The sequence below is a fragment of the Megachile rotundata genome, chromosome 7, assembly GCF_050947335.1.
Source record: "Megachile rotundata isolate GNS110a chromosome 7, iyMegRotu1, whole genome shotgun sequence".
NCBI lineage: Eukaryota > Metazoa > Arthropoda > Insecta > Hymenoptera > Megachilidae > Megachile > Megachile rotundata.
Genome location: NC_134989.1, coordinates 3,384,194 through 3,405,554, shown reverse-complemented (window position 1 = coordinate 3,405,554; position 21,361 = coordinate 3,384,194). Strand labels below are relative to the sequence as shown.

Below are 21,361 nucleotides of genomic sequence, written 5' to 3'. Positions count from 1 at the left end.
TTTACAATACTTTAAATATCGGTGCTGTAGATATTTGTTAAAAATAAATAAACATTACGGAAAGTAACAATTTATTACGAAACAAAGTCATACACAAATTACATCCTCATAACTTTGTATGTCAATTGGATAATTCTTAGATTATATTTATATGTTAAAAACTACATTTCTCTTGTGAAATAAAAATAACAAAAATTCAACTAGAGGTCAAAGGTGGTCAAGTATTAGATAGTCAGATTTCTATTTTTAGCCAATCCTTGCAAAATGAAACTGTAACGAAACCGTAGCAAGTAAATTTTGCAGAATTTCGTATTTCAGCGACAGGAAACAGTCTACCAGGGTAATTTTGCATAATTCGTATTTAATCACGATACATTTCCCAAACGATCGTTTATCCGGACAGTTCGTCTCTCCCATTTCCCCGAAACTTTCGATACGAATAATTCGTGTAGAACGGTTGCAGAGCCGCATCGAGAAGTGCAGCGATGCAAACTCGAAAACTCGACGGCGAGCATAACACGAGAGAGGAACACTATTGATTAACTGTCTAGCACGTTGCGTCTCGAGCCTGGACAGCATTGTCTTTCATTATGCGATATCGTCACTATGGAATAGTTTGCAAGCAACGTGGCGGCAACAGAGCTTCAAGGGACTCTCTCTCTCTTCTGTGTCTCCTGTGTGCATCCACGAATATGGGGCAAAACGGTAAGAGAAAAAAGAAAGAAAAATTTCTGCCGTTCGTCCGTGTCAATTCTTCGCTTTATGTGCGTCGTTTCCATAAGGGACGCCCATTTCGTCGATTTTCACCGAATGACGGAGAAAAATTGAAAAGAACGCGGAAACAACGTGGCGACGGACAGGCGATGGATGGCTTCTTCTGTTTGTTCGTATACGAGAGACGTGTTATAGGTGATAAGATAACTTTGAGGATGTTTCGTAAGGTGGATAATTGAGAGGTTGAAATGGTCAATGATGTAAATGTCCGAAGAGAGAAGTTACAATGGAAGTAAGAAATACCTGTTCATTTTGATACTGACTATTTCGCTTATTATTAGTGTAAAGGCTGTTGATTTAATATGTTAACTACTGTTGATTAAAGGCATGACGAATTATTGATAACTAGAAAATTATGAAACTTGGTACTTCGGAGATTTTTAAATTTGATACATTAGTAATTTCAAGATTTAGAGTAAGAAATTTAAAAACTTAATAATTTAATAATTTAATGAATCGAAAATTTAGATATTTGAAAATTTTGAAGCATAGAAATTTGATGATTTGATCATTTGAAAAATCAAATATGTAGAAATTTGGTATTTTTGAAATTACAAAATTCAGAAACTTACTAATTTACTTGGTATAAAAAATTACAAAAGTTTATATTATTATAGTTCGGAAATTTGATAATTCAGTAATTTAGTAATTTAGTAATTTAGTAATTTAGTAATTTAGTAATTTAATAATTTGTAAATTTAGAAATTCAAAATATATGTGTAAATTTGGTAACCTTCAAATTTAAAAATATAGAAATTTGGTATCTTTAAAATTAAAAAATTCAGAAATTTTGTAATCTTGAAGTTTGAAAAATGGAAAACGTAGAAATACTTAGTATTACTATAAATCGATAAAAAAATCACCAAAAATTATTAACTTCATGCATTTTCAATTTCAGGAATTTAAATTTCTATAAAAATGAAGGTGAATTAATTTTTCAGTATCAAAACGTTATTTAAAGCAGCGCAATAAAAGAAGAAAATCATTTACTACCATATGAAATTAGAATTGCTCAAGCTAAATAGTAAATTGTGAAAACTTTAAATGCTGAAGTGTAGTTTCCGATGCGTAGAAAAGATCGCGTGTGAATTTTTCGCCATCGCGAATTAGTAGGTCATAAAACGTGGTTTGCGTAACAAATTTCGCAAGGTACAATGTTGTTTCTAATTGCAAATTGTAATTGTAAGTACTTACGACGATCATCTCGGAGGGCTCGAGGACGAAGCATTCGTTGGGTCTTCTGGCGCTGCCACCCGTCCGCTTCCCGAAGCTGTAACAAAAAACAGAAATGACGTTATTAAATTCGTCCAAAGACAATCATAAACTCATTTACGAAAGGAACGGTCCTTAATTAAAAAAGTAAAATTACTCGAAACAACTTTTTGTACTAATGATCCACAATTGGAAATTTGGCACAGATTTATTTGAATGCAATTATTTGTCCAATTTCCTTACTTATTTTTCACTATGATATAAAGAATTGCATATTACGTTTTATACGTACCTTGATTTATTTCTTTTATTGTCACGTGTCTTAAATATTAGTTTACCTACTCTAGTACTAGAGGTATATGACCCACGACTTATTAACCATACGATTTGGGTATTTAATAGAATTAATGACGCACCATATGCGTCATATGCTGTTCATCAAATGCAATTTATGACACCATGTACGTTCTATACTATTTATTAGCGTATGACAAGTATTCTATACTACCAACTTAACCGTAGATTTGCGGATGTATAATGACTACTTATATTTAAATTGAAACTAAACTATAAAAATAACTAAATAATGGATAATACATACACTAGTTCATACAATGTTCATTATATCGATGAAAGTTAATATTTTGATGAAAGCTGTCGAATAATTTTCATAATTTAAAATAAGAAATCTAATATCCGCCATTTTTATGCGTTTCATAAATCTAGTGTTAATTCAAACAATGACACATCAGGTGCGTCGTATAATACCAAATGCAATTAATGACATATCAGGTGCGTTATGAAGTACGACCGAATTGATTATGTTTCTGGTGCACTCTATATTGCCCAATACAATGAATAGCTCATATAGTATGTTCAATATTGACCTACTAAGCAAATAATGTGTAATACTATTGATGACGCACCTGGTGCGTCTAATATCATCGAATGTAAACGATATACGACGATGTTGATATTTATTTTGCACCTTAACATCAATCAAAACAATTTGATGTTAATCCATATTAAAGTAATGAATTTTAGAGCTACATTCGAAGATATAATATAGAATTGTTTACATTAAATATTTTGTATATGTCATTAGAAAGGTAGATAAATTTTATATTAATATGTGATCTTACCTAGATGGGTTCAATAATGTTTGGTGTACACAATGACACACCATGTCTTATAAGAAATAGATATTAATCAATATTAGACTAATAAACAGAACAACTTTGTTCGATAAACTTATAATAAAATGGAAGTGCGCGTACTATTTATCCTCCTTCACACCAGAAAAATGATAAAAGCTAATGACCTTCCGATATTTTTTTCTTGTTTACATTTGTAATTTTAATCTAAAAGTAGGAACATTTTTGCTATTGACAGATTGCAACTTTAAAACCTTTTAGTTCAAAAGTGTAATGAATTCGATTAAAGTTATTATTTCTTTATTATTAATTAGTATTATTGTCTGATTTATTACATTTATACACCATATGTATAACACTACAGATTTAATTAAAAAATACTTATTTAAAATTTTTGTATCAAATCGAATGCTAAGTGTGATGCATTTTTCGAACGCAAAAAGTTAATACATATTCATTTTTATTTATTAACAAAAAGAATCTATTTTAAAAATTTTCTGATACCATAATTACAGTATCTGAAAAATCATACGCAAAACACACGAAAGAAATAGAAAAGTCAAAAACTGTAACGTATTTTTAAAAAGCTATTTCTTATACTAATTTAATTGTCACAGATATTTGTTACACGACTAATTGATCTTCGGATAACCTAACAATGTATTTGTACGTTCCACAAAGATTATTATACACATTACTGGCTCAGACTGTAGCCACAAACTAATCGAAGCTAATCTCCGAACAAAATATTGACCAAAATAACAAGATTTACATGAACATTGAGCTTAATCCAAGAACCGAGCTACCTTTTACAAACAACCCTTCATAATTTTACCATCCTCCTAAAACCCATTCCCCTGGTAACCAGTTTTCCCGAGTTAATAATCCAGGTATGTACATACATATATACCTGTATCGGCGTCCCAACGTTAAAACCACTTTCGATTTTAATCGTACACGAGTTTTGTTAAAGGGTTGAAAACGATCAAGCGTAGCATCGATTAAACCATAAATTTCTTCCAAACAATAACGGTCCGAGTGAGTGGCACACCGACACGGAAGTGATCGTCGAAGTGCAATTTATCACTGGAAGCATACCCTCGAACGTAACATCTCGACCAAGGGGTGCATTCACGCGTTCGTGTAAATATATCTATTGTTGTGGTATCCGGCCCTTTAAATGTTTACGATCGTTCGACGTACGAGCAATCGACAGATGTTTCTCTCCCTTTTCGTTCTGCCACTCCTCGAATTAGCTGGCAATTTCTGGCTACCCGTGTCGACTCTAGAAAAATCACCCGTCGATTCGAGAGAATCGAGGGTTGAACCATTCTCGATTCGAACACGTCACTGAACATAACTTTACCTATAATTCTTCTTCCGTTTGTCAAATAAGGGAGAGTGCCGGAATGATACATCACATTTATAGTAGACTCTCGTTATGTTGCCACGAGTATATTTTATCAAGTGAACAATATACTATCGATATTTTATCAAGTGAACAATATACTCTCATTATTTTACCACGATTATAATAGATTCTACTTATTTTGCAGCGAGTGCAGTAAACTTCCGATACTGCCAGTATAAAAAACTTTCGTTTACGATTATAATTAATTCTCATTATTTTGCACTGAGTACAGCTAACTCCCGTTATTTGACCACGAGAACACTCTTGTTATATGATCACGAGAACAATAAACTCTAGTTATTTCGCCACAAGCACAGTAATCTCTCGTTATTTTGCTTTTCAACACACAATTACTCAATCTGAATAATTTCTTCATATGTTTTCTAAACTATACAATCAATCTTTCGTATTTTCTATACATGAATTGTGTATGATTATGTCAATGTGCTGTAGAAAACTCGAAAACAACGACATTCCATCATAAATCAATCCTTTATTCAACTTGTAATTCGTAGATTCGGAAACGAACACCTGTTATCACATTGTTCCATTTGATTTGTCAGACTAACGCAAATGTAACATCGACTTACCGACGTCTGAACATAAATCATTCTTTTCATCCCTTAAACGCAGTTGGAAATTGTTGTAGGCTGACATCGCATCTTTTATCAATGCAACATCCTAACGAAAATTTATCCGGCTTATAAATCAGCGTAATACATTCTCGGACGGACGTGCGTTACAATCTAAATAAATTTCAATTAATCTCCATAAAAGCTCGACAGCTGGTACGTGTACATATGTATTTCCTTCTGCTTGGCGACCTTTTTCCACGATTTTAATTTTCATTTCTGCCCACACGTGAGGTAGAATTATATAAAACTCAGGGAAATTTACTGAATAAAAATGTTTACTAAAATTATGTAAGTGTACACAGTATCTGATCAATATATTAGAAGTAGAGATATGTTGGTATTTAAATTGAAATAAATGGAATTTTAATAAGGTTCAAAAAGGTTATTTACTTCTTTAGTTTTAAAGAACATAAATTTTTGACATCTATAGTAGAACATAACAAAGTTTTTATTAAACCGATTTAAAGCTCGAGTGCAGCCATCATTTGGTATCTCGTCAAAATTTCATTAAACCCGGTAAACTTTTTAACGACTGCCAATATTCGCTTCTCCCACTTACCTACCATCCCCGTTTCCCTAAATATTCTTGAATAATGTCCCGAGCACGCGGTAATTTCTCTCAGAAAATGTCCCCGCATCTGCGAAATGTACCGTTAAACCATTTCAGTGTCCGACGATAGAATGCTGGAACGCTTTTCCGCGGTCACTTCGTGATATCATATACACCATTTAACCGGACCCTGTTATCAAAACTGCTATATAACTAATGAAATATTTCGATCGTCATCCGCTACCATTATTACCTTCTTTCTTTACTGCGCCAACCAGCATTAGCTTCCTAACTGTTTCTACACGATGAAAACGACCAAAACGACGAAACTGTTGCATCTTCCCATGACCTCGTGGGACAACGTAGGTTGCGTCAGCTGCTATACCGTGAACTCCGATGTACTTTCACGTAATTTCAAGGAAAACTTTATATTTAATCAAATTATGGTGAAACAGCATTTTGGGTAACGTTTTATTAGCTTGATGTAGGTTAAATGGTCGATTTCGTGGTATCAGAATACCTAATGTGATTTAATGAAGCAAATATATTATTAAATTATTAGAGGATGTGAAGAAGTGTGGATTCGTAAATTTATAGACTTATAAATTTGTGGATTTGACAATTCAGAGGTTTGAAAATTTTTAAATGTGCCGAGTTAGAGATTTGGTGGTTTGAAGATTCGTAGATTTATAGGTTTGGAGATTTGTAGATTTATAAATTGGTAGATTCGTAGATTTAGAGATTTGAAATAAAAGAAATTCAAATATTGGTGATTTTCAAAGTATCAAATTTCCATGCCCAATAATTCCACTGTTGTCGAGAAAAACGCGGTTCTGTTTCACTTCATCAGAATTAAGAGCGAAGCAATACGAAGATGATCTAATAACGAGAGTTTCTTCTGAAGCAACATTTTTCGAGCACACGTTGCGTGTTCATCGTGCATTAATTACCGTAATTGGAGGCAAAATTCAACGGGGGCTGTACACCTCTAGGAAATCATAATTTATTAAAGCAAATGGATTAATGTCTGCAGAAAATGGCAGCTAGAACTTTTGAATGAACATTTCGACCCCCAAACTCGTGTATTGACGATCACAAGTTGACTTTTACTTTTATCTCTCGAGATAGCTACGCAATATGAAAGCAAAAAGAGTTTTATTAATTCAACTATTCATTTAAGTAATTTCGGTGTTTTTGTAAAATGGCATTCTTGTACAACTACTCACGGTAGAGGGGCCATGCTATCCTATTGAAGGGAGCACTAAAAAACTTGCAATGTACGTTAGCTTGCAAAGATTGTTCGAAAAAATTCATTTCTCACTCCTAAAGATTTATTTGAATGGGCAGAATCATCTTTTTTGAACATAGCATTTAATTATGTAACACAAAATGAATATATTAAATATACCGATTATTTATAAGCTCCTTTGGCAACAGCATTATTAATAACAGGGTCTAAAAGTTTTCTCAGCTTTGCGTCATTATCAAATAAAGAAAATAAAGTAGGACTTGCTCGTACGATAATGATGGCTCCGTACTTAGTGTATGAACTAACTGTCATTAAATTTTTTCCAACCACACATAATACTTTCCATACTTTTGATCACAACCCACTGTTATCCTATTGCGATAGAAAGAAATCACCACTTTTTCGCGAATTCTATCAAGTAATGATGCATTTTTTAAAATATAAACAATAAATATACGAACTAATATCTATGAATGAAGTTATGATTAAAAAATGTGTGATTCGTCAAAAGTAAGTACTAATATACTTTGCTAGGTACCAACAGAGTCATTTAATCGCGTACGAAGTTTCCTTGTATAGTTTTGAGGCCAGTAATGTTGTTTTACATCATAATAGCTGAATGCGCGACTCGCCTACCTGAAACCGGGGTACCCCGCGTCCTTTTCCAGCTTGTAGAGACGTCAATTTTCGAGGCTCCATCGTTCTGAAGGGCTCATTTTAAAGGGAAAGCTTCAAAGAATATGAACATATTTTTTTTAAATTTTAGCCCTTTACGCCCCTTATTGAGAAAAACGTAAAAAAAGAATTTGTTTAAATTTTTCAACATTTTATAAGAAATTGACAAAGTTAAAAAAAATATTTTGAAATAACCCAAACCTTCACGAATAAAACAAAAAAAAATTTAGCTAAATTGGTTCAGTAGTTTCTGAGAAAAAAATTCCCAAGTGGAATTCCCATTTTCGCCAAAATGGGCAAAAATTGCAAACTTTAACGGCTTGTCATTCATTAACAAATTCGGAACCGGCAAAATGATGACTTAAATCCCCCTAATTTTACACGGAGTACAACATATTTCGATTAGAGCAAAATCGGAGATGGTGACTTCCAAAAGTGATCGATTTGGCGTGGAATGACCCTTGATATTTTATTGAAGTGACAACTGACACTTCAACTAAAATTAGAATGGACATTTTAATTAAAGTTACAACTGATATTTCAATTAATCTTGAAATTAATATTTCAATTAAAATAAAAATTAGATCTCTTTAGAATTAAAAATAATATTATATAATTACATCACTGTTTAAAAAATTTCTTATAGATCTAGCAACAACCACTTTCGATTTAAATAATTTGAATAACTATTTATTAAAAGAACTTTTCCATACAAATATGAAAAATAATTGTTATTTTGGATGTCTGGACTCACCACACGGAGAACCGTCTTCGTGGGAAGGCAGGGGGTGGCGGTGGTTGTACTCGATGACTTCGATCGACAGATTCGCTTCTCAATGCCTGTACAGCCCTGGGTACAGCCCTGAACGGCTCTTGGGAAGCTTTACTGATCATACCAGAGGGCAGATTGCCATTTCCGACGGTGTCGTTGAAATTACTCGCGCCTCCGCCGACGCTTCCACCACCGTGGAAACTGTTCCATCTTCTGACAGGACCTCTATTAGCAACATGGTGTCCGCTTCCGGTGCCGCTGGGGCCACGTAGTTGGCTCGTGTGCTTGTGCATCCTCTCTTTCTATTTTTCTCAGCCCTCGGTGATCCTCCAGGACTCGGACGACTCCTCTTTCGCTTCCATTCTCCTTTTATTTTATCATACGTCACCGATGCTCCAGACTACATCCTCTTCAGGACTTTCCGTTGCCAACGTTCCCCTTCTTTTTTCCTTTCCTTTTTTCCCGTTTCCACTGAGAAAGGGGTTGATATGCGCTCAATCGGAGACTGTTACGCTGCTCGTTCGAGAATTTTCAAGCTGACGTTTGCGTGGCAGCAAAAGTTGTCTGTTGAAAGGAATTCGAATTGTCGAGTTAGGGTTTGCTCGAATGTTTTGTGGGCCGTCCGTGAATCTGGCTCTCATCGATCGTCGTTCAACACAAGTTTTCCAAGCTTTTCGATTGCGGTATCGAGAAAATGCTCTTCCTTCGATGGCCGGATGTTAGTAAGGTGATACACATATTAAAATCGTGGCATCTTTAGAATGCTTTGAATTGCAAATTTAAAATTGTACGTGCGAATTGTACAAGCATTTGAATATTGAAGGATCTTCCAGTAAATAGATACGTATATGGGAGAGTAATTAATGGTTACCGTGTTGCTCGAAGTTACCGAGGAGTGAGAATAATGGGGTAGTTATCTGCTTTCAAGTTCAGATAATAATTAGGTTTGTTCGTTCTGTAATTATCATAATATGCCATGCACGCCTCGATTTATAATTCTTCTTATTCGGAACATGAAAATGTTCAGAATTAATAATTATCCATCCTGAATGCGAGTACTATCATTATTTTGAGCAAAGGTTCTCATTCAGTGGTAGGTGTACCATTGACGGTGCATGTAGTGTAATTTGCGAAATATGAAGTATAATGATTTTGTTTGTACATTTTTTAGATTTTTATATTTTTCCACTTTTGTCATATACTTATTTTTACATACGTATTATAATATAATCTATGCATTTCGTATAATATTATAGTATAATATAGTATAATATTATATTATATATACATAAACCAGTATACCTACTGTTAAACACAAATATATAGTATATTTTAAAATTAATGAAATGATCAAAACCATTTCATTACCTTTCATAATTACAAAGTTTTATCGTTCTTTCTTAAAATGATTACTTGTATCACTTTCCCCTAAACAAATTTGTCTAATAGAAAATACCTGTTTATTATCATTTTCGTACGGGTATTACTGGTGAGAGATCAGAAATACTTTTCTTTTCTGAAATAGAACAAATAATCCAACAAACGACTAATAAAATTGAATTCCCACAAAACAAAAATCACTACATCTAACTTTTACGTTGATTCTCATAAAAATTGGTAATTGCTCTAAATCTGTTTTCTTATTGCGATCATAGCTGTATCAAATCCCTTCTCCCATGTCGTTAAGGAGAATCATTTGCTCGAAACAGTATCTGATTCAAGGCACGGCATTCTCACCCACAGCTCGATCGTAATTAAAACGAGACCTTTTTTTTCACTTCCGTGTGGTTGGCGTGTAACGGAAGTCAGTGCAAACGTAAGAAGGAAGCGTCCTTTCGCGGCAGAACGTTCTTGAGAACAGTAATCGTCGACGAAAATTATACAGTGCAAATAAATAAAGTTGTAATTGCTAAAACTAGGACAATTTTTTATTTAACGTTATTTACTGGCAAAATATGTTAACAATTATAAATAATTGCAATAACGTTTGCAATCTTATTTACGGTTGTTATATAAACATTTCATAAACACAAAACAAGTTTTCTTAAAATTATACAGCTTTCTACTGTTCAATATTTTGAAAAATAGCACTCACAGGCATCACGATTTTTTCTTTACAATTTAAAAAAAATGGTACATACAGCCTTTATCATTTCAACTCTTACATTTTTTGAAAAAGCACTTTCAGTCTAATTCATTTCTGCGCGTCTATTTTTTTTTAAAAACACAATTTTCCATTTTCAGTGTTCGAATTATGCCGACGCAACGATTTTCTTATTACGTGCCTAATCTGTTTCTTTTTTACCGTGTATCACGGCGTCGCGATGTCGCCATGGTTTCGTTGATCGGGACACGGGTGTCGTTATCAATTTGGACCGTTTGCACGAGCGGTCTGATAACAAAGAGGGGAGGTAGGGCGGCGATAAAATCCGAGACAGTCATAAAGGAATCGAGTGTCGCGATGGTGAAAGCGTCGTATCGCGTCGTTACGATAAGTCCTTTGATCCTTCTTATGATTTCGAAAGTGGCGTCGGAAACGACGATGATGCTTCTCTGATAATGGGGCGCTATAGAAGAGGGGTCTGACTGATTCCAGATTCAATTTTTATGATAAAACGTGCATGACGAAAGGGTAACGTTAAAGTGAGCAACTTGAATAACATTTTTATTTAGTATTGTTAAGTTAGTAGGAACCGAATTACAGCCTTTGCGACTTTTATGAAGTCTAACATGATCTGATGACATAAAGTATGACAAAATGGTACTTATGGTATAACAGTTTGAAGTTTAAGATTTCGTTAAAATAACCACATGAATGTTTCATCAATGTGCTCAAAATGATTAATTTGTAATTGTAACAAACAAACACCTTGCTGAAGTTTATGCATTGTTCCTCCACCTGAGAAGAAAAATTATAAAAGCAATTATATCTACTGTTTTCGTATAAAGGAAAACGTTTTTCACTTAATTCCCATCATTAACTTATACCTACGTATTAATTATATGTTTCGTTAAAAATATTCCTATAACGCCTGTTATACTTATATTGCATAAAATTACTGCATAAATACTGAAAGATTAATCATTCCCATCTAACATCCGTATCATTCCTTCTTCGCTACTTGAAAAAGCATATCGTAATAAATTTATCCCTCTTCATTGTCAGCCCTAACGCAAGAAGAGTTCTTGATATTATTAACAAAAAAACGAACAGACGGTTCACTTTGAAGAGCAATGAAATACCAACAAACAAGATACCCCAAAAAATTCTCATAGCTTCAAGCTAACATTTTTTACAACCCGTCCTTTCCATGGTTCCCTTCTTTGAATCAGGTCCTTTATATCCTATAAATTGGTTCGATCCAAGGCCATTACAAATACTTCAATAGTTTTTGTACAAAAATAATTCGTCATGCTTATCCAAGCATAAGATTTAATTATTCTGAAATGAATCTTTTAACAAAGTTGCAATTTGATATAAAAGTAATGCAAGTCAAATAAGTAACTCCATTTTCTATTTTATTGAAATATTATTATAGTTTATTATACAGAGTGTTACCTGTAACGCTACTCACGATTTTTCTCCCACTTGCAGCTACCTCACGAAAAAAAGTTTAGAACAATATTTGCAGGGTATGAAGTGCAGAATAGATATTAGTAAAGCAAATTTTGAAAACAGTTTGTTCTCTTCGCAAAGTCGAGGTCACCTTGGGTTTTTTAAATAGGAACATACATTTTTTTTTATTCACAGCTTTAGAGGACATGAGACGAATTCAAAACGTATATTACATGATAATTTTATTAACATATTACTCGATTTACAGAAATAGAAATGTGAAGTGAAAGGCCGGAATATTACGTGATGGAAGGCGGCATACATTTTGAACATGTAATTAAATAAAGTGTATTTTTCTTACATTCTAGTCGCGTGTTTACATTCAGTAATCTCTTTGGAATCAAATAATGGTTACACTACCAAAGTCAAAAGCTAAGTACTTCACATTTCCACTTCTGTAAATCGAGAGTAGATTGTTCTTAGAATGCAATTTTGAAGGTCATTTCGAGATTAACTTGGTTTTTCTTAATAGGAGGATGTATTTTCTCTTTCGGAAATGAAAAGAACGTTCAATTTCGAGTCTAAAAGTACTAGTACATTTATGACCAAAAATTGATAGATGATGAAATGGTATCTCTCAAATGTGATCTGGATAGAGTTTGTATACATATGTATATGTTATGATAAATAATTATAGATTACGGCTGCTGACATATATTTATGGATTGTGAATATGATTATGGACTTCGTTACATTCTGAGATAAAAATTTCCATATAATGAAGACTGAATGAATGTAAAAGAAAAATATGACCCAATAGAAAGTATAAAATCCTTACGATCGAAACTGTTTTCCTACGAATTATTGTTTGTAAAAAGTACGCACGCGAATAGTAAGAGAATATTAGCGGTTTCTTGTATAAATTAATTTTACTCTACAGTTCAATGCGTGTAGAATAATTTATTTATGTAAAAAGAAAAAGGTAACGGTCCATTTTCATTTTTCAAATATATTACTCTATTGTGTAGCACCCTTTAAGAACATTTTATAATGAGCTTTATGTGAAATTAATGATCATTTTATTCATTTCAGAAGTTATTTATGAAATAAAAATAAATCATTATAGTGCTGTTAATTAATCATGTTACTAATGAACAGGCATTACCTTATTAACTATTAATTTCTAAATGTTCAAATTTTCGAATCTTTGGGCTTTCGAATTTCCAAATTTAACAAATTCTCTAATTTCTAGGCTTTCAAATCGCTAGATCCTTAAATTCCTAGGTTACCAAATTATTAAATCCCTAGATTGCCAAATTCCAAAATTCTCAAGTATCTATGTCACCTAAGTCCTAGGCGTCAAAGTTCCTAGGATCTGAAATTTCTAGATCAACAAATTTCTATATCTCGAAATTTCTACATGTCTAATTATCCAAATTCTTGAAACTTTTGCTTCTCCAAATCGCTAGAACCCTAAATTTAAAAATTCTAAAATATCTATGTCATCAAATTTCTATATTCTCAAATTTCTAGACGCACCAATCCCTAGGTTCCCAATTTTCTGCTGCTCCAAATCTAAAGATATCCAAATGCCTAGTTCTTACATTCCGAAGTTCCTAATATCTCAAAATGTCCTACATCCATAAATTTCCATATGCATAAATTTCTAAGCTGTCAAGTTCCTAGGAATCTCTAAATGACCACAATCGTAGATTACCAAATTTCAAAGTCTCCAAAGATTAAAGTTTTAAAATTTCTAGATCTATATTCATAAATCCTCAAATTCATATTGCTACAAAACCATTTTCAAACTCCCAAATATTTAAGAGAATATTCTAATCTATAATCTCGTTTTCTTAGTGATTTTCGGAATTTATTCACAAACAAAACATAAGTTCCTTAAGATTGACATTTTGCATACATATTTATCTACGTTTTATCAATGTCCACAATTTTTGTGAAATGAAAATAATGATAACTAATTAATCATAAATCATTGTACAAGGTTTTTTCTTAAAGGTATCTTACTAGCTGACACAATTCCGATCACTTCATTTATCTGAAATAAAAAGATGAAAGAAGAAAATGTAAAAAATGAATTGAATTTTGGATACAGATTCTAACTTTTTTCACGAATAAAAAGGTGAAATAAATAGTAAAAATCCTTTCATTTCTATAATTCTGGTTAGAAACGCATTAGAGACCCTGGTTTATGACATGACTGTCAGGGTTCCAGCACGGGTGGGTCAGCAATGTTGTAAATCATGTGACAGGCATTGAACTGCGTAGACATTACCGTTGCTTGCCAAATGGAAAAAATAGGGAAAGCTTTCAACCCCACGGCGACACTAAAATTATTAAAAAGTCTGAAATGGGATTCTATAGAGGCTCACTTCTTCTGATTTGAGTTCTTGGCAATAAGAAAATCTTCAACAGCCATAGAAATGTTCCGACCGTCGGACACAGAGTTTATTTTTGTACTCGGGCAGGGACAGTCCGTTAATAATTCACACGTCTAATAAATTAATGCAGTCCACTCATATCGAATATTATTGATCCTTCTCTATCAAAATCATCAGCGAGTACTCGAGCATGAACAATTCTAATTCAGATAATGGTATATCGACTAAAGGTGTATGCCAAATTTGAAGTCACCTACAGTTTGAGATATTACGTCAGTCATGTAATAAAATTTTATATCGAAAACAGCACTATTAAAGTTTCTCATATCCGTTATATGAGAATGGCATAGTCGTACGCTGTGTTGCATGCAATCGTCGCTAACCATCTGTTACTTCGTCAATTTCAGGAATTCAAAAAAATTCTTTTATAGTTTTACGTTTATAAATGTCTACTATCAAAAAATAAATAAATTTTTGTTAAGGGTTTAGACTAGAATACATCTTTAAAAATTAACGAGTGATTCCCCTTGACTACCATATTTTCCCTAGAATAAACAAACTCGCTCTTGTCTATACTTTTACCATAGATATCAAGATCGCTGGGTGTTAATTCCAAGAAAAAATGAAAAAAGAAAATTTCATGGAAGAAGAAAATTTGATCGGGAGGGATATCTCAGCGGTGCAGTTGCGTTCCTGTGACGGGGTTGAAATCCGAAAGACACAAAGATTACCTGGGGATACACCCGTGGGAAAGTCTTAGCAACGGCGAACGTTGAAGTGCATAAGAGGTCCCCGAGGAGGAATAGGTTTAAGGAGGAGGAGGCGGAGGGTTGGTAGGAGTAGGTAGACCTTCTCTCGAGCAGTGTATAGAAATTCAGTGAGCTTGCAAAACCTCTTGAGCACGCGCTCGAGAAGCGGCTCATCTTCCTCTCGTCGCAGCACGTCGAAACGTACGGAACAAGAGGTGAATTCTTTTGTAATACGCGAACGAGCGTCGACAAATTGACCGAGGATGAAATAAAAATGCCTTCCTCTGGTTCGACAATCGATTCGTTCATTTTTCTTCCATCTCGAAACTCAAGAGGAGTGTTACGTGAAAACGACGTATTTGCATTTTTGACCATTTCGTTGCAAGAAGTTCATTAGAATACCTGCAGTTCGAGTTTCGAGTGAAGTAACATTGTACCAAATAATTTTTGTACTGTGACTAGCCGGTTTACCAGCATCGCAGAGGTAAAAATAAATATTGCCTGCATGACTCAATAAAAGAATAACATATTTATGAAATTCGCGCATTTAATTTTTGAAAAAGAAAAATGTCAGTAATCAGTCTTACTTTTTGTAATGATTGGAATATTAAAAAAAAATGATGTTTAAATTAGAATATTAGAAGTGGTAAAATTTCATAGCCACTTAATTTTTAAAGTCTGATTCGTTTAATAAATTTGTAAATATTACAACTTCTTGATAAATTATATTCTTTGTGTGTTTGTTATAACAAAATGTGCAACCTGCTCGTTGAATCAACGGATTTAAATAGAACATAATTCTTCGGAATATAACAAAAAGTGTTTTAAAAACACACTATTATTTGAGAATAACATAATTGCAGATACTTCTTTTTTAGTTAACAATGTTAGTTGTGGATTGTTAATTATCAAGAATGTGATTAAACATTGACATTTTCATTTGAATAATAGTTATAGTCTTTGTAAATGTAAATTATAACGAATAAAATAGTATTTACTTTATTTATCTTTTATATATCGAAAAATCTGTTTTTATTATATGAATGAATGTATACTAAATATTATCAAATAATTCAACATAACAGTAATAACAGTACTAATAGTATCACGTTACGAATTTATTTTAAATCGTATATATTGGAAATGATAATCGTTACATTTTGCAATTTATATTTTATAAACTTTTAATAGCGTTATAAACACACTGATACTTTTTAATAAAACGTAACTTGATCTATTGGTACATAACGTCCAAATGAAGTTAAATGAGAAAAAATAACGATATTAACTGCATATTAAATATCGAGTGAATAGAAACACAGAGAGAAACAGAATACTGGTCGAAATGTTAAAATAAACAAACAACGTGGTTCCATTTGACTGGAAAGAAAGATTGATAAGTTTAATTGAAATTCAATTATTCTGATAGCTCTTCGATACCATATTTTTTTAAATAGTTTTTTTTATATTTATTCGATATGTTACTGAAATCGACAATTCTGATTCTTACTCGTAACATTGTTTCGTTCGTATTATTAATATCAAAATTTAATTTTGTTTTATAATTGCATGCAGCATAATTTTATGTTATGATTTTTTAACAAAAGGCAGTACAATAGCACATTTATGTGGTAAAATTAATAGCAGAAGTCATGTGATAATATTATAGTGAAATAGAAGAATATTGGAATAATGAAATATAGTGCTATTGCATAGTACAATTAGTAAAATAGCAGTATAGTAATGAGTGAAGCATGAAAATAGTATGACGAGAGTATAATATTGCAATGATATAGTGACATTTGGAAACAACGCAATTTTAATTATACATTAGAATACTATACCATCATACTGTAATAGAATAGTGTAATAATAATACTGTTGTACAGTAGAATCAGTGAAGTATTCTAATAGTAGCCTACTATAATAGTGAAATAGAATAACAGTAATATAGTGGATCAACGAAATGGCAGAGTAACGAAATAGTGGTATTGTAAAATAATAGAACAATAGAGCACCAAAATAAGAGCAAAGTGCTATAATTAAAAAGTACAATTTCACCCTCGTTCATCTCTTCACTTTTTTTATACTAACAATAAAGAGAATTCAAAAGTTCTTGTTTAAAAATCATCTTTCTATACATTTTCCCTCCATAAACGATCAATCCTCTCGTTCAGTCGGAAGAAACCTCTTCCTTTATACAGGAAAAATTCGTGTAAGCCATTTGCTTTCAGCCACCTACTCGAACAAAAGCGAACAAGAAAGCAACCAAAGTGCAGCTAAAATCTTTCCCCAAGTTTCAATGACGAGCCTCTCGAGCACAATTCACGGGACACATTCGCAGTGAAATTTTCCTAAAACCTAAAAAAAACTGCCCTGAAAGCCGAGTTACCGAACTATTCGCGAAACTTTCACAACCCTGCCAGTAGCCAGTCCCATTCTAGGCCCATTAGCAGAAGTTTAAACCTACTCCGACGTGGCTCAAGTGTTTGCAAACGCGTCTACGTAAACGTAGCTCGTAAAGCTTCAAGATAATCCACGTATACCCGCAGCATTGAAATAAGAGACAATTCCAACAACCTGCAGACAATTTGCAACCTTCCAGACACGATACCTGCAACCGATTCAAATTCAAATTCACAGGTGTGAGGTGACAAAGAGTTTTCAGGTAAATCAACCGGACCTGTTTCGCTTTCAATGCAAAGAATATTTTGGGATACATTTTCTCGAAGATTCCAGGGCAAACTGGATTCTTCGAACGGTGCAGAATTTCAACTTCAGCAGCTGTGAACGGAAAATTCTGAATGCGTTGAAATCTGTAATTTTATGATTAGGAAAACAGAAGTTTTTTAATTTTTTAATAAATTTTACTAAATCTTACAGGTTTAGACATTTTCAGATTTTCAAACTTAAACGTAGAAATGTTCAGATTACCAGACTTTCCAATACTGTAATTTTGTTGCTTTCCAATACTGATTTTGAAAATTAAAAATTAAAAAATTTGGAAAGCATGAAGTTTAAACATTTTCTAATTAGAAAAGTAAAACATTTAGAAAATAAAAAATTTTCAAATTTCAGAAGTTAGGAGAATATTAAGATTTTGAAAATCTCAATTTAAAATTTGAAGAACTTTGGGATCCCCAAATTGTTAAACTGGAAAATTGGAAAATTGTAAAAGTCAGAAAGTTTGAAATTTTGAATTGTAGAAATATAGAAATTTTGAAAATTTCAAATTTCAAAATTAAGGATTTAACCTAATTTTTAAATATTCAAATTGGGAAACGAAAAAATTGAAATGTTGAAAAATTGAAGAAATAAAAAATTCTAAATTTTTTGTTGTTATAAATATAGAAATCTGAAAACCTTAAATTTTACAATTTATAAACTGAAATTTCCAAATTTTCAAATTGTAAAAATAGAAAAGCCGAAAGTTCTTGAATCTTAAAATTGACAAACCTACTCATTAATAAATACATAAATCTTATTGAAAAAAATGTATAAATGTATAAGTGTTAAACTCGAAAAAATTGTTTAAAGTGCTCACAAATATTCAGTATTATCAATTCACAATCTTCCAAATGCTGAAAGTGAAAAAACCTTATAAGAATAAGTATGAACTTAGTTCATTGCATTTTGTGTTTATGAACAAATATTCAAATAATTTAGTGGACAAGTCTAAAGTTAGTTATCAGTGGCGACTTCGTTTCACAGCGAAACACAATTGTTCTCCAAAGTTTTCGAGACTGTGTACATCGTATCCCTTATTGTCGCGTATTTCATGGACCAAAGGGATTGTCAAGATAATGAAAACTCTGCAGCGTTATGCGTTAACAAGCTCGGCATCGTTTAACAGCGTACCAACGACTAAAACAATTCGAGAACCTACACGTGGAGCGAATGAACGCTTGGAGGAACGATAAGCTGAAAGGATTGCGAAGAAGAAGAAACTTCAATTTCCGACTGGAATACATGGACCCTGTCTTCCGGTGTACGGCGGACTCGCTGGATTATTAATTATAATTCCGAGCTCTGCTACGATCGCTTCTTTCGCTATATTCTTCGTTTCTTCTTGTCAGAAATTTAATTTATTTTGAATTCGTCGAATTAACTTAGGAATTAAAAAATTTTAAATATCTCTCGAATTATATATTCTTTCGTAATGTATTTTACATTGTATTGTGTTGCTACAAATTTAACTTTTCAAAATTTGTAATGTCTGTGATTGGAGATTGTTGAATGTTCATTTTAATTAGTGAGCAAACATAAATCTATTTGTTAAAAGCCACTAGGTCTACAGTAAAAAAAGCCTTAACTATGTTTCCAAAGTCAATGGGACCCAGGTTGTGATTATCTAAGGACATTTAATTTTATATCAAAGGACCAATTGGGCGAATACGTTGCAGACCCAGACTGTTATTTTTCCTCAGGAAGTGGGTGGCAGTTTTACTATGCATTTTAGGAAAGTCTTTTAATTTTTAGTTTGATCCTTGAATCGTGCAGACGTCCTTGGAGTTGCTTTAATAAATTCATCTGTCATTGAAGATACTCAGTTTCCGTTTTATTTCAATAAATAACCACCCCATATTCGAATAAAAATGTATCTATTCTTTTTTAAATGTTTTATGAAGAATTGCTAGTGTAGTTTCATTATTTAGAGACATATTTAAATGATGCTTTATTTAATAGTAACTAGCTTTTGCAGCTGCCGCCAATTTTCTATGTAATTAATTAGTAACATGCAGGCATTGTTTAATTCTCTGAACACAGGAAAATTATTGTCGAAATTGTGTTTATTGTATTATGGGATATAGGTGAATCTATTAATGTATTTAACCATATATCAATTATGCATTATAATCATTGTCAAAATTGCTTAAAATATTTTATATTATTAAAAGTATTCGAAATGTTCGTTTAGAGGATTTACCGTATTCGGGCATAAACCTAACATAAACAAATAACTAACATCTGCAGTTTAATTAATCTATGTACATAAATCTAAATTCAATTTTGTCTAGGTCATGTCATGGCACAAAAATGTAACTATTTTTTCATGATATTTTGTACAGCGGTAGATTCAATACTGTAAATGATGTTAGGACAGGTTTTGAGGTAATGAAAATTGAAAAAATACTATAAAAATCATCCTAACCAAAAAATCACGTGCCTTTTGACACCAGGAGCATTTGCCATATTATTATGAAACCTTGAACCTCCACATCCGTGGAGTTTACGTCTGTGGAACCACGAATGTGTCCTCCATTCAATTTTGAATGGTACGAGATAACAGATTATTAAATGCAATAGAAATATAATAGAGGCAACGATCATTGCTGGGAGGTACAAAAACAAAAGAGTTATCATTCCTATAATTCCGCTCATTCTGTCAAATTCTTCGATTCCTTTGAAGTGGTTACAGTTCGCTCTGCAACTGTCGTTTGCAATGACGATAAACAACTCTCAGGGTCAAACATTTATCTGCGCAGGTTTACGTATCAAATCAGATACATTTTCACGTCGACAATTTTATGTCTCACTGTCTAGAGACGGTTCACCGAACGGGTTGCACATTCTCTCTTATAATAAACGTACAAAAAATATAGTTTATTAGAGAGTTCTACGTTATTAAATGAGCTAGACTTCAAGAATTAATTGTGTAAGGAAATAGAAATCGACGAACGGTCGACACAGGCCATGTGCCTTTTGTCATTGCATTTCCCCTTCCTCAGGGAAACTTCGCTAGGCCTAAGTGCCCTAAACAGCCATGCTAACGGGAGTGTCCTCAATACGAGATCGTGTCTAGGAAGACATTCTTGTATTGGCATTTGCCGCGAAACGTTATTAGTAAAACATTCCAGTATTCTACATAAAAACGCCCACCGCTTTATTTGGTAAAAACCTCACCTTTAGCTTCAATATTACTGATTATCTTACAATTGGCTGTGAAATTTCATCACTTTTAGTATTCTAATTTAGAAAACAGTTTTTTAATATTCCAATGATTACAAACAGTAAATCTAATTACTGCCATTATCTCTTTTTCAAAAATAACACGCGCGAATTTCATGAATATTTTATTCTCTTATAGAATCATTACAGACCAATAATTATAGATCAGCTAGTGCAACTATAGTTTTAAATTTCTATCTCGATCAAATTTCTTATTCCCATTATAATAGCAACATAAATAAAAACTATTCAAGTGATAAACAAATTTTTATA

At 32.6% G+C, this 21,361-nt stretch overlaps 1 protein-coding gene and 1 long non-coding RNA gene across 21 annotated transcripts in view; one reads left to right on the top strand and one right to left on the bottom strand.

Moving 5' to 3' along the window:
- LOC100884044 (rap guanine nucleotide exchange factor 2) overlaps nt 1-21,361 on the bottom strand; it is a 302,494-nt gene that overhangs the window by 77,524 nt on the left and 203,609 nt on the right. For 15 of the 20 annotated variants that reach the window (XR_013038761.1, XR_013038762.1, XM_012293187.2 and 12 more), the window contains exons 2-3: nt 8,415-8,996; nt 1,969-2,044 (exon numbers count right to left, since the gene is read on the bottom strand). Coding sequence is in view for 18 of the 20 variants with exons in the window: in XM_012293187.2 (XP_012148577.1) it covers nt 1,969-2,044; nt 8,415-8,725 (387 nt within the window). In the remaining 2 variants the exon portion in view is untranslated. The remainder of the gene's footprint in view (nt 1-1,968; nt 2,045-8,414; nt 8,997-21,361) is intronic. The other 5 variants (XM_012293190.2, XM_076533673.1, XM_076533674.1 and 2 more) reach the window with 1 other exon arrangement.
- LOC143264811 (uncharacterized) overlaps nt 1-21,361 on the top strand; it is a 264,256-nt gene that overhangs the window by 228,360 nt on the left and 14,535 nt on the right. The window lies entirely within an intron of this gene.